The 15,290-nt window shown below is 36.7% G+C and overlaps 1 protein-coding gene across 1 annotated transcript; it reads left to right on the top strand.

Annotated features, from left to right (window-relative positions):
* The first annotated feature begins 771 nt into the window (after window positions 1–771).
* LOC100666029 (olfactory receptor 2H2-like) lies at window positions 772–1,964 on the top strand. The gene has a single exon (XM_003421827.3). It carries the CDS (start codon window positions 778–780, stop codon window positions 1,720–1,722), a length of 945 nt encoding a protein of 314 aa, XP_003421875.2. The 5' UTR covers window positions 772–777; the 3' UTR covers window positions 1,723–1,964.
* Window positions 1,965–15,290: the final 13,326 nt, after the last annotated feature.

The following is a 15,290-nucleotide window of genomic DNA, read 5'->3' as shown; positions in this document are numbered from 1 at the left end:
GGTAAAGTAGAGGGTCAGCGAAAAAGAAAAAGACACTCAATGAGATGAATTGAAACAGTGGTTGCAACAATGGGCTCAAACATAGCAACAATAATGAGGATGGTGCAGGATAGGGTAATGTTTACTTTTGTTGGACATAGGGTCTCTGTGAGTCAGCATTGACTTGACGTGATTGCACCTAGCTTCAACCACTTTCAGTAGTTATTTGCTTCATTGGAAAGCAATGAAAGAAATGAGTATTAATGATAGTCATATCTAACTCTTCCTGTTTAAATATTCCTAGCTATTCTTATTTTGTCTTTAAGTCTCCAGCTGTATAAAACCTTTCTCATACTCTTCGTCACTCCACGCATCTTTCGATTTATCTATTCTACCTATTTCCTAACAATCATGTATCTATATATGTAGCAAACCTTTTATTTTCAAGGTCTTTGCCTTTCCACAGTATATACATTGTCAGTCTATGTATTGCATCTTCAGGTAGTTTAGTATATATCTCAAATCTGTTTTCATATATGATTCTGTTGTTAATTCTATTTTTATATATTTCTTTCAATGCATTTGATGTTTTCATTGCTTTATGCATTTGTCTATATAACAAATCAATCTATCATAATTTTTTGCATTATTTTATCTGTTGTTTCTCCCTATATTTACTGTCTTCAAAGCTTAAGTTTTATTTAGTTTCTAATTTTTCCATTGGTTATGATACCCTATTTTCTTCCTGCAGGAATAAAGCAGGGATGACCAAAACAGGTGATTCACAATGAAGAAGCCATGAAAGGGACAAATGTTAGCAACCCAGCAGGTTTCATCTTACTGGGTTTTTCTGACCAGCCCCAGTTGGAGATGGTTCTGCTTCTGGTTATCTCTGTCATATACATTCTGACATTGATGGGGAACACAGCCATCATACTGGTCTCATACTTGAACTCCAAACTCCACACACCCATGTACTTCTTCCTCTCTAATCTCTCCTTCCTGGACCTCTGTTTCACTACCAGTGTTGTCCCACAGATGCTTTGGAATCTCAAGGGCCCTGAGAAGAACATTAGCTACACTGGTTGTGTGATCCAGCTATACATTGCTTTGGGGCTGGGCTCCACGGAGTGTATCCTTCTAACTGTTATGGCCTATGACCGCTTCAATGCTATCTGTCGACCCCTCCACTATGGTGTCATCATGCACCCCAAGCTTCTTTGGCAACTCGCATCTGTGGCCTGGATCAGTGGTTTTGTGGAGTCCACAGTTCAGACCATCCTTGTTTTCCAGTTGCCTCTCTGCAGCCACCACATGGTGGATGATTTTATGTGTGAGGAACCTGCCCTTATTAAACTTGCCTGTGTGGACACAATCTTCCTGGAAAACAAGCTCTCCGTAGCTAGTGTCCTGTATGTGATTATACCTCTGGGACTCATTTTGGTCTCCTATGGCTGCATTGTGAGGAGTGTGCTGAGGATAAAATCAGTTGAAGGCAGAAGGAAAGCATCTGGGACCTGTGGGTCTCACATGATTGTTGTGGTTTTGTTCTATGGGACTCTAATCTCTGTCTACATAAAACCCAAGAGCAAGTACACACAGAAGCACAGTAAATTCCTCACTCTCTTCTATACTGTAGTGACTCCCTCATTTAACCCTTTGATCTACACCTTGAGAAACAAAGAGGTTAAGTGGGCTCTGAAAAGACTGCTGGCAAGTTACCTGAGACAGGGTGAAATGTGAAATATACTTGTCTCAGGAAAAGACAACTTTCATGGGAGTCAGTGAGACAGAGGCATAATAGGCTGACCATGCTATCTAATTTAAAACTGGATTCTAAATTAACAGCTATATTTTTTGAGAAAAACATATTTTCCTCAGTGGTCAAAACCAGGATGTAAAAACATATGCCCTGTGGGGTCTTGACCAAAATATCTCAAAATACCCGTACTCTGGAAGAGTGTTGTCTGAGTTCTGGTGCCAGCAAGTTATTTTTTCCTTTTACAAGATTGAAAAAAACAAAAACAAAAAATGCAACTACAACAAAAAATAAGCATCTCGTGACCAAGATACAAGCATCCTGTGAAACTATATGTAATCATTGACTGTAGTATTAATAATCAGTAACAAAGCAGACTGTGATTATTAAAACATTCATTGGTTTACTTGTGATTGCCCTTCCTATGGTTAGGTTCTTCTTACCCCCATAAGAACACTTGTGTAATGAAACTGCCTCGGGACTACCTCATCCCATTTTCAATGGGCTATGTGGTTCCCCAATTGCAAGTGTTTTAAACTCGTAATAAATCTGTCTTAACTTGAAACAGCATTAAGACTTTTTTCTCTACAGCATAGTCATGCAATTCCTCAGATGCTGGGTGGGAACTTTTAGGCACATCTTAGTACGGTTTCTTATTTCATTTAGGAGGAGCAGAGCTAAATCACTTAAATAAAAGTAGGTGTGAACTATTCTTTTAATGACACCCTGAAGTTACCTTCTCTAAATCCTTCATATCCTCTTTTCTGGAAATGTCATGTTTCCCCCTTTTCCCTACTTTGTGAATAATCTGTGAAAAAAATATGTAAAAGTATGTGCATGTTGTATATGTTTTGTGCACTTTCATAATCCTAGAGTTGTTGCTTTAGGGACTGGTAATAACATGACTGACGTAGTTAAGACAAACCTATTTTCACATTGTAGAAGTAAATGTACTTCATGGAAATAGGGCTGGGATCATAGCTGCAGAATTTCAGTTTACCTAGGAACGCTTCCTATTGTTTTCCAGTCTGACATTCAATAGTAGTTTAGACAATGAGTGTTCTGTCCACAGTTTACGGGAAACTGAAGGCCACTGGAAAACCTACAATGATCTAACAGTTGCTTACCTGGGGGGATTATAGATTCTTGCTCAGTCAGTAGAGGCCTCTGGGACTAAGAATACCCAAGGATTTTTCTCATCTTCTCCATCCACAGAAGAATACCCCAAGAGAGATGTGCCATGAGGTTGAATATTTCTCTTTTATGTATCTCTCATCAGACTATGAAAACTCTCAATCCCTTTTGATCAACCCCTTAGCTTTATACCTGGAATCTGAGGCAAATATGGAAACACAAATTTAAGTCTAATGATTAAATCTGAATATTTAAATTTGATAAAAGTGAACAGATTGCTGTATAAATACGCATTTGTCTTTGTGATTTATATAATATTCATTTTTATTGACATTGCAACTTGATGGAATGTACAAACTTGTTTTCATATTGAGTATAACATTTTTATCTCTTCTAATAATGTACTTAACAGTTTTGGCAATATTTACTTTTTAAAAATATTGGCCTTGTTTTCCAAATGTTCAAACTGGTTATTTATTTCTAGAAAATTACTAAGATTTCTATTGTTTCTAATACTAGGCCCTGTTTAGGCATACTTGTTGCATGTAATATTTTACAAATGTAGTTTTTATAAAAATAAATAAATGGTTTAACAGAGATTGTTCCTAAGGAATCGCTTTAATACAAACAACTAGTTAAATACAATATGGAGTTGAATGGGGTGGTTAAAAACAAACACGCACATTGGAGAGGAAAAGCATGATGTAGTGTGAAGGGCATTGTTAAGGTAACAAGTGTTGTCTGTGTAGACCTTGTCTTTCCCTGTTCACAAAAAATGATGATTGGCCTTAACAAATGTGTCATTAATATATCAATAAATGTGGGAACAATCAAATTAAGTTTTCGTTCACGGATTAGGGCAGCCAAATGCTTAATAATCAGTACAATTACCTGAATCAATTAGAAATTTCTTGTAGCTTAAAACAAACAAAAAATGAAGAAAAATAATAATGATAGCCTTACACACAGCACCTTTAGAAATAGTTTAATTTTTCAAAATTTGCAAACTAGAATAAAAATTATGTAAGTGTTGATGAGTGTACTACTTATTAACTCAGAATCAGAAATGAAATCAAAATCATGTGATTACTTCTCTCCTATCTTTCTCTTACAATATTCTAAAATATCTTTCTCTTACAATATTCTAAAATATTTTTAGAACTTTGGATTACAAGGAATCCTTCAAAGAGACTTTCTATTCCTCCCCTTTACTTAGCTAAAGAGCTTTCTATCCTGATTATGTTGAAGAGTAAATTTATTCTCTCCCATCCACTGAGAACCAGTTTATAAACTGGAGGTGAGGTTGGGGGCTTTTGGCTTCTTCAAGGTTTAGACCTGAAAGTTGTGACTTAAAAGAGTGCCTTTTGTCCTAACAGGATCTGAGAAGGGGAGTGATCAGAGATTAGACTCTGAAAACGTGTGCGTGTGTGTTATTTCAACCCCATAAAAGCATTTTAAAAGTATTTCCCCTTCCTGATATCTTTTCATATCTAAAATACAAAAAAAAAAAAAAAAGGCTATCAATTTCTGTTTGTAGAAAGAAGAATTCTCTTGGGGAAAATCCTTCTACTTTTGGCAAAAGAGATCAAGAACTTTCTTTCCCCTGCTATGTTTTTCTAATTCTTCTGTTGGTATGAACAGTTACGATATTTGAGAAAGATGCATAGAGGTTACATGTCAGAAATAATTTCTGAATGGGAATCTGGAGGACAGACAAAGTAATTTAAGGAAGTAGCTGTATCAGTCAATGTTGACTGATGTAATTGGAAGCACGTCAAGAGGGAGGAAGATGTGGTGATATGAGAAAATAAAACAGGTTACATACATTCACTAAGTTGCTCCCCTTTTCCTTTTGTCAGAGTGCAGAGAGGAAGATAATTAGTGACTTTAGCATATTAGAGCTTTTACGCTAAAACCAAAATCACTACCCAAACCCATGAACTAAGTGAAAGTAATATTTCTTGAAAAATAGTCTCTAGAGAAAATGAGATTAGAAAAAAATGAAAGGTATATAGTTTGTAGGGTCTCTTAAGACCTTGAGGATCTGTATCTCTATGTTGCTAATTAGCATATGGAGTTGTATAATGTCCCGAACTGAGCTTTTTCAGGGGAGAAGCATAAAGGAAGGAGTGTTCTAACTGGACATTTTCTGGATACCCACTCAGACAACATCATAGACAAATTCTCCCACTTGTACACAGGCCCTCAGTGTATATGTTCCTGCATTCAATTCTGTGAGTGATGAAGAAGAAAAACAAAAAACAACAACAAAAAAAAGTAATACATTTCCTATTAGACATTAGCTATATAATTGGGTAAACAAGACTTGTTACTTTTTTCTAGCCAGTTATTTCATTAAAAAGCAGAAAGGTTTTTCCATTTCAATAAATGCTAACAATAACACCAGTGCCTGAATAATGTTTCATTACAAAGATGTTTCAAATTATTTCAATCTCTTGTATACAACTGATCATCAAGTTTGTTTATTATTTTTTCTGCTAATGAAAACTGATGTGATTAATAGCTTTATAATTAGATATAATTACATATGAGTCCCATGCATCTGTCAATTTGTCATACTGTGATGGCTTGTGTATTGCTGTGATGCTGGAAGCTATGCCACTAGTATTTCAAATACCAACAGGGTCACCCATAGTGGACAGATTTCTGTGGAGCTTCCTGACTAAGAAAGATTAGGAAGAAGAACCTAGCCATCTACTTCTGAAAAAAATGAACAGTGGAAACATTATGAATAGCAGCAGAACAGTGTTTGGTATAGTGCCAGAGCCCCTGAGGTTGGAAGGCACTCAAAATAATAGTGAGAAAGAGCTGCCTCCTCAAAGTACAGTTGACCTTAATGACATGGATGAAGTCAAGCTTTTGGAACCTTCATTTGCTGAGGTGGCGTAACTCCAAATGAGAAGAAACAGCTAAAATATCCATTAGTAATTGGGATATGGCATGTAGGAAGTTAAGAATTTAGGGAAAATTGGAAGTTGTCAAAAACGATATGGAATGGATAAAGATTCATATCCTTGGTATTAGTGAGCTGAGATGGGCTGGTATTGGACAATTTGAATCAGACAATCATATGGTCCGCTACACTGGGAACAACTTTAAGAGGAATGGCATTGCATTCATCATCAAAAAGAACATTTCAAGATGTGTCCTGAAGTATAATGCTCTCAGTGGTAGGATAATATGTATACGCCTACAAGTAAGACCAGTTAATACAACTATTGTTCAAGTTTACTCATTCATAACTAATGCCACAAATGAGGAAATTGAAGGTGTTTACCAACTTCTGCAGTATGGAATTGATCAAACATGCAATCAAGATGCATGGATAATTACTGGTGATTTGAACATGAAAGTTGGAAACAAAGAAGAAGGATCCATATTTGGAAAATAGGGCCGCAGTGATAGAAGTGATGTTGGAGATCCCAGGATAGAATTTTGCAAGACCAATGACTTCATTCCAAATATCTTTTTCAGCAGCATAAACTGTAACTATCCACATGGACCTTTCCAGATGGAATACATAGGAATCAAATCGACTACATCTGTTGAAAGAGATGATGGAGAAACTCATATCATCTGTGAGACCAAGGCCAGGGGCTGACTGCAGAACAGGCCATCAATTGCTCATATGCAAGTTCAATTTAAAGGCAAAGAAAATTAAAACAAGTCCACTAGAGCCAAAATATGACCTTGAGTATATTCCACCAGAATTTAGAGACTGTATCAAAAATAGATTTGATGCACTGCATGCTGATGACCAAAGACCAAACGAGTTGTCAAATGACATCAGGGATATCATATATTAAGAAAGCAAGAGGTCGTTAAAAAGAAAGGAAAGAAAGAAAGAAAAAAAAAATGGATGTCAGAAAAAATTCTGAAACTTACTCTACAACGTAGAGTAGCTAACGTGAACAGAAGAAAAGATGACTCAAAAGACCTGAACAGAAGATTTCAAAGGGCAGCTGGAGAAGACAAAGTGAAGTATTATACTGGAGAAAATCTTGAATGCTGCAGGATGCATCAAAAGAAGATGTAAGGAATACACAGTCACTGTACCAAAAAGAATTGGTTTACCTTCAACCATTTCAGGAGGTAGGATATGATCAAGAACCACAGTATTGAAAGAAGAAGCCCAAGCTTCACGGAAAACACCGGCAATAAACAAGGCTCCAGGAATTGACAGAATACCAACTGAGATGTTACATAAACTGAGGCAGTGCTGGAGGTGCTCGCTAGCCTGTGTCAAGAAATTTGGAAGACAGATACCTGGCCAAGCCACTGGGAGAGATCCATATTTCTTCCCATTCCAAAGAAAGATGATGCAACAGAATGTGAAAATTATTGAACAATGTCATTAATATTACACACAAATAAAATTTTGCTGAAGACCACTGAAAATCAGTTGCAGCAGTACATCCACAAGGAACTGCCAGAAGTTCAATCTGGATTCAGAAGATGATGTGGAACAAAGGATATCATTGCTGATGTCAGATAGATCTTGAATGAAAGCAGAGAATACCAGAAAGATGTTTCCCTGTGTTATATTGACTATGCAAAGGCATTTGGCTGTGTGGATCTTAACAAATTATGGATAACATTGTGAAGAATGGATATTCCGGAACACTTAATTGTGCTCATGAGGATCCTGTACTTAGGCCAAGAGGCAGTCATTCGAACAGAACAAGGGGATACTGCATAGTTTAAGGTCAGGAAAGGTGTGTGTCAGGGTTGTATAGTTTCACCATACCTATTCAATTTGCATGCTGAGCAAATAATCCAGAAGCTAGACTATTTGAGCAAGAACTCTGCATCAGAATTAGAGGAAGATATATTAACAACCTGCAATGTGCAGATGACACAACCTTACTTGCTGCAAGTGAAGAGGTCTTGAAGCACTTACTGATGAAGAACAAAGACTATAGTCTTTATTATGAATTGCACCTCAACGTAAAGAATACAAAAATCCTCACAACCGGACCAATGAGCAATATCATGATAAACAGAGAAATGATTGACGTTGTCAAGCATTTCATCTTACTTGAATCTAAAATCAACACCCACAGAAGCAGCAGTGAAGAAATCAGATGAAAACATATTGCATTGGGCAAATCTGCTGCAAAAGATATCTTTGAAGTGTTAAAAAGCAAGAGTGTCAGTTTGAGGACTAAGGTGTGCTTGAAACAAGTCATGGTATTTTCAATCACCTTATGCATGACAAAGCTGGGCAATGAATAAGGAAGACTGAAGAAGAATTGATACCTTTGCATTATGGTCTTGGCAAAGAATATTGAATATACCATGGATTGCCAGAAGGAGGCACAATCCTGTTTTGGAAGAAGTATAGCCAGAAAGCTCCTTGGAAGCAAGGATGGCAAGACTTTGTCTCACATTCTTTGGACATGTTATCAGGAGGAACCAATCCCTGGATAAGGACATCATGCTTCGTAAAGTGGGTGAGCAATGTCTGCAACAATGGGCTAAAGCATACCAAAGATTTCGGGAATGGCACAAGTCTGGGCAGTGGTTCATAATATTGTAGGTAGGGTCACTTGAGTCAGAGCTGCCTCAATGGCACCCAATGATAACACACATTATTATATATTATTAATGTACTATGTTAGCTATGAACCACAGATATAACATTGGTATACTTAAGGAAGTTGAAATATTCCAGCTATTTTCATAGTATCAGTGCAAAGGAATGCCTCTTGTATTCCAACTCAGTGATTATTTTTGTCTTACAATGTGCTAGGTGAAAACTGCATATCACCATCGTTTTTAATTTGTCTTATAAAAACCTTCCAAATCCCAAGTTTATGCAAGAATTCATCTATATTTTCTCCCCATTATTCTAGTAAGATTCATATTTTGGAATGAAGTTTTTACACATTTAATCCTCTCAGGCATATTTTAGCTAAATTAGTGTTAGAGATCTAATATTATCATTATTTACAGCAGAATATCATTTGATCCATTAAATAATCTTTTTCTCACTGAATTGAAATGTCAGCTTCATGACATATTAAATTATCTTAGACATTTGTATTTCAAAGTTTGTCTCTTCCAGTGATACAGCTTCCAGGAATATAACCTGTGATTGCATATATCCATGCAAATTTTATACTTCTCTTCGTAGTGTTGCTTTTTCCATCTTAATAATCATATGACTATTGCCTTACAAAATTAATGTAGGCCCATTCTCAGAATATTTAACTAGTTACTGTTTAACGTTGCATTGGATACCAAATACAAATGTTTGGTGGATGTGGGAACCTATATTTCTTCTGGTAATCATTAAAATTTTTCTAGCTTTTCTCAAATAAACATGGCAATAGAGCTTATTTTGAGGTAAATATTTTTTTTGTGTATAAGTTGCCTTATTGCTCCTTACTCTGCTTCAAATAGTTTTAAAAAATCACCCTCACCCTCCTTATCTTCCCTGAGTTATGACAGTAATTGTGCAGAATGAGTTGCTTATATTAACTCATCTTATTCTATTTCAAACCTCTGATGAAGTTATTATCTCCGTTTACAGATAAGGAAACTGAGATTTAGGTGTGTGAGCTGTCTCTTCTTTCAAAAGGAAGATTTGACAGTAGCAATGTGGAGAACCTAAAACCACAAGTACCTCCTATTAGTAATATATACTGGATTGAAATGGGGTGAGGTTTAGTATTATGGTTATGGTTAAAGACAATCATTTTAATGCATTTAATAAGAGATGAAGGAAAATAGAATATGCTGGAATTCTAGTTTCCAAATATCAGTATACAAAATGTAAAATTGCTTAGATAATACTGTCTCTTTTTTACAAGTCTGAGAGGGAAGGTGGAAAGAGATAGGGAGCATGAGAGAAACAAGAGGGATTATGTGTTTATTCTTATAGGAGGAAAATACAAAATACTTATATCTATAACATGTAATTAAGGTGTTTTGCTACATTTATATCCATTACATTATTTTCCAGATAGGGTACACTGAATATTTATTACTTTTAAATGGAAATGAAGACAATAAGGCAAATAGTAATGATTTATCTTTAATTCTACATGCAAATTTAATTAATATATTATGATACATCACATAATTATAACATTTAGTTTTCATGAAGTTTTGTGAAGAACAGCATAATGTCTGTTTACAAATGACTTATTTTTCCTTTCAAATTAGGTAACATTTAACTATTCAAGAAATGGTAAAAGCCTGTGGACTAACCACCAAATACAATAAATGTTAGCACTGCTTTGGATCTAAATCTGTTTTAAAAAGCAAAAAAATTACAGATACAGAAAAGTTCTCTTTGTATCACTCCCTAGTCCCATATTCTCACATGAATGGCAAAAGCAACTATTATGACACAAAAATTATATTTTTATAATTTTATTACACAAGAATATGTTCAAAAGTGATATATAGTAATGCTTTATAAGAAGCATTTATATGAATTACATAGTATATGAATACTTTATATGAATTATGTAGTATGTTTTGAAACTTTTTTTACTGCTCATTATCTTGTTGAGCTTAATCCAGCTCCATAAATGCATCCTTAGTTTTTAAATCTGTTCTATACATGTTGTTTATGTTGTTGTTAGGTGCTGTTGAGTCAGTTCTGACTCATACTGACCCCATGTTCAATTTCTTCACCAGCCTGCTTATATATACATATTTGTGTGTATGCGTATGGACATTCTTTTTCAAGAATATAGATTAAGAGGCAGGGCCAAGATGGCAGAATAGACAGATACTTCTGGCGAGCCCTCTTATGACAAAAACTGAAAAAAACAAGTGAAATGAGGATATTTATGACAAGCTAGGAGCCTTGAGCATCAAAGGCAAAGTAAGAAAGTGAACTGAGTGGGAAGGGGAGAAAGAGATGGTTCAGAAGCGGAGAGAAGTTACAGGAACTGAATCACTGGGAGTCCTGGGGCACCACCAGCTGCAGTGGGCTGATACTAGTGTTTGGCCACAGTTTCCTCAGGGAGAAGCAGCCAGCCACACAGCCTACTCACACCTCCGGAACCAGAGAAAAGCACTGCTCTTGGCAAAAGCTATGAACTTGTGTATATTTTACTGCACCCACCACCCCCAAGCCAGCTCCAGTGGCTGTTGATTTCCCTGGGCCTGACTTAGGCACTGTTGACTGCCTAGAGCCTTCCTCCCAGCCTTGGAGAAGGAACAAATTCACAATTAGGGGAAAAGATAATTTGCTAGCTCCACTAAACAGGGGAGCTCAGGAAAGAAGTGGCTCCTGTCCAGGCATAAAGAGTCCGTGGACTTTGAGTACCTTCCCTCCTGCATAGACCTGTGTGGGCCTATTTCAGGAGAATAGGCCCTTCTTGGAAGACTACAACTGTTTCAGCTGTGAGGTGGAGAGCTGGATGTTTGATGTTTGACATGCCGTGTCTATTAAACAGGGTCCTCGCCTACCCACATGAGGGACCTAAGGAATGGTGGCTCCATTCAGGTCACCCAGCCACCTGCGACAGGGGTCCAAGGATAACTGGTACCTCCCAGTCCTGACAAAAACTTTGGGTGCCCATAGTCCATCTGCAGAAACCACCCACCTGTATGCTCTAGGGAAGAGGGACACACTTTCCTCAGAGACACTTGGGGGATGATTCTCAGCACTCTGCCTTGTTCAGAGTGTGACCCCCTGCTGCAACCAGATACCAGTACCTACACCAATCACCCCTGCCCCTCTAAGACTGTAGGACAGAGCGGGTACCACACACTTGGTGATCAGCTACCTGGACATCTGAGCTGAAGTCATACAAGAAAACTGAATGGACTCGTAGGCTGATAATGCCTGAAAACAGCTCTAGCCATCTGGGGCCAGGAAGTCTGAGCTCCAAAGGCAAAAATTATTAAGGTAGCTCACTCAAGCAACCCATTTGGGCATATCTGAAGAAAACAAAGCAAGAAGCTATGACACAGTAAGCAAACATAAAATAAGTAATGTAATAACTTATAGATGGCTTGGAGACAACAGTCAGTATCAAGTCACATAAAGAAACAGACCATGGTCACCTCAACAAGTTCTCAAAACAAAGAATTTAGGGATTTTCTAGATGAAAGTGCCTTCCTGGAATTATCGGGTGCAGAATACAAAAGATTAATATACAGGACCCTTCAAGACATCAGGAAGAAAATGAGGCAATATGCAGAACAAGCCAAGGAACACAAAGATAAAGCAGTTGAAGAAATTAAAAAGGTTATTCAGGAACATAATGAAAAGCTTAATAAGCTGGAAAAATCCATAGATAACAATCACAAATTCAGAAGATTAACAATAAAATTACAGAAGAAGACAAGTCAGTAGAAAGTCAGAGGAGCAGAATTGACCGAGTGGGAGGCAGAATTTGTGAACTTGAAGATAAAGCACTTGGCACCAACATATTTGAAGAGAAAGCAGAAAAAAGAATTAAAAAAAATGAAGAAAGCTTAAAAATCATTTGGGATTCTATCAAGAGAAATAACCTATGAGTGACTGGAGTACCAGAACAAGGAGGGGTAACAGAAAATACAGAGAGAATTGTTGAAGATTTGTTGGCAGAAAATTTCCCTGATATTGTGAAAGATGAGAAGGTATCTATCCAAGATGCTCATCGAACTCCGCATAAGGTAGATTTTAAAAGACAGGCACCAAGACATATTATAATCAAACTTGCCAAAACCAAAGATAGAGAATTTTAAGAGCAGCTAGGGATAAAATGAAAAGTTCCCTACAAAGGAAAGTCAATAAGAATAAGCTCGGACTACTTGGCAGAAACCATGCTGGCAAGAAGGCAATGGGGGGATTTATATAAACCTTTGAAGGGAAAAAAATGCCAGCTAAGAATCATATACCTAGCAAAACTGTCTCCCAAATATGAAGGTGAAATTGGGACATTTCCAGATAAACAGAAGTTTAGGAAATTCATAAAAAACTACAAGAAATATCAAAGGGAGTTCTTTGGTTAGAAAATCAATAATATCAGGTATCAACTCAAGACTAGAACACTGGGCAGAGCAATCAGGTGTTAACCCAGACAGGGAAATCACAATAATAAATCAAGATTAAAACATGCTCAAAACAGGGAAACAGTGATGTTATTATGTAAAAGAAGACAAAATTAAAACAATAAAGAGTGACTAAGAAATGCAGTCATGGATCTTTCATATGGAGAGGAAGACAAGGCTATACAAATAAATAAAGTTAGGCTTAAATTTAGAAAAATAGGGGTAAATATTAAGGTAACCACAAAGGAGACCAACTATTCTACACATAAAAATAAAATAAAATAAAAAATTAGAGACTCAGCAGAAACAAAATCAACAATGAATATGAGGAAAGGACAATATATAAAGATGATCTACTCAGCACATATAATTAAGTGGGAAAAAGAAATTGTCGACAACACACAAAAAAAGGCATCAACATGATGGCACTAAATTCATACCTATCTACAATTATGCTGAATGTAAATGGAATAAATGCACCTATAAAGAGACAGAGAGTGGCAGAATGGATCAAAAAACACGATCCGTCTATATACTGCCTACAAGAGACACACCTTAGACTTAGAGACAAAAACAAACTAAAACTCAAAGGATGGAAAAATTATATCAAGCAAACAATAATCAAAAAGGAGCAGGAGTAGCAATATTAATTTCTGACAAAATAGACTTTAAAATTAAATCCAGCATAAAGGATAAGTAAGGACACTATATAATGATTAAAGGGTCAATATACCAGGAGGATATAACCATATTAAATATTTATGCACACAATGACAGGGCTGCAAGATACATAAAACAAACTCTATCGGCATGAAAAGTGAGATAGACAGCTCCACAATAATACTAGGAGACTTCAACACACCACTTTCGGTGAAGGACAGGACATCAAAAAAGAAGCTCAATAAAGACACGGAAGATCTAAATGCCACAATCAACCAAATTGACCTCATAGACATATACAGAACACTCCACCCAACAGCAGCCAAGTATATTTTCTTTTCTAGTGCACATGGAACAGTCTCTAGAATAGACCACATACTAGGTCATAAACCAAGCCTTAGCAGAATCCAAAACATTGAAATATTACAAAGCATCTTCTCTGAGCATAAGGCCATAAAGGTAAAAATCAACGAAGGGAAAAGAAATCAAACGCTTGGAAACTGAGCAATAATATGCTCAAAAAAGACTTGATTATAGAAGACATTAAGGGTGGAATAAAGAAATTCATAGAACCCAAAGAGAATGAAAACACTTCCTATCAGAACCTTTGGGACACAATGAAAACAGTGCTCAGAGGTCAATTTATATCAATAAATGCACACATGCTAAAAGAAGAAAGGGCCAAGATCTAAGAATTTTCCCTAAAACTTGAACAACTAGAAAGAGATCAACAAAGGAAACCTTCAAACACCAGGAGAAAACAAATAACAAAAAGTAAAGCGGAATTAAATGAAATAGAAAACAGAAAAACAATTTAAAGAATTAACAACAGCAAAAGCTGGTTCCTGGAAAAATTTAACTGAATTGATAAACCATTGGCCAAACTGACAAATAAACAGCAGATCCCATCATGCTGGTGATCACATATAAACACTGAGAATCAGGGCCCAACGAAGTTGACACACAACCTGACCGTCACAGTCCACTCCTTGTCAACTTGGTACTTCTACACATCTCCCCAAACCATCCATAATCTCTGTGTAAAGACAACTACAAAGTCATACTTGCTCTAAACATGATACAACTAACATGCATACAACCAAAAACGCACCAGCCCCGTTTACATCTTATATTTTATAAATATAAGAAAAATATTTGGTGCACACATACAAAGCAGAAATTGTCATAACAATTACAGTCCTTGTTTCTACAACTGGTCATGTGAACGTAACTGATATTTAGAAAAACCTTCTTCCACCACCCATTCTGTATTCCCATTGCAAACACCAAGCACCTCAACTAGTTTTGGTTCTTTACCTGGTGGGGAGATCCAACCCTTCATTCCTGAAGGGTCTGGGCCATTAATAGTCATGTAGGAACTGAGTTGCTGTAGTGTTGCATTAGCTTTAGTCACAGTGCATTGTAGTACTTAGAATTTCCTGAATTCCAGACATACTCTTCTTTACCTCCATTAGGTAATATCAATCCAATTTCCTTTTGGTAATCAGGATCAATCACACCAGCCAGTATGGTAACTCCCTTCTTTGCCTATTGATCCAGAGGTGTAAGGAGCCTAAAGTGGCCAGGTGGCATCCTTAGCTTCCAGTTCAATGGAATCAGTGATGTGTCTCCAGGTGGGAGGAGTCCTTCCTTTGGAACTAAGACCTCTAGTTCGAAAGCGTAAAGTCATGAGGAAAGGAAGTAAAAATCTTGCAAGTGGGTTAGTAGCGGTAAT

This window comes from Loxodonta africana, chromosome 1, assembly GCF_030014295.1.
Source record: "Loxodonta africana isolate mLoxAfr1 chromosome 1, mLoxAfr1.hap2, whole genome shotgun sequence".
In the NCBI taxonomy this organism is placed as follows: Eukaryota; Metazoa; Chordata; class Mammalia; order Proboscidea; family Elephantidae; genus Loxodonta; species Loxodonta africana.
This window is presented reverse-complemented; position numbering and strand designations above follow the sequence as displayed.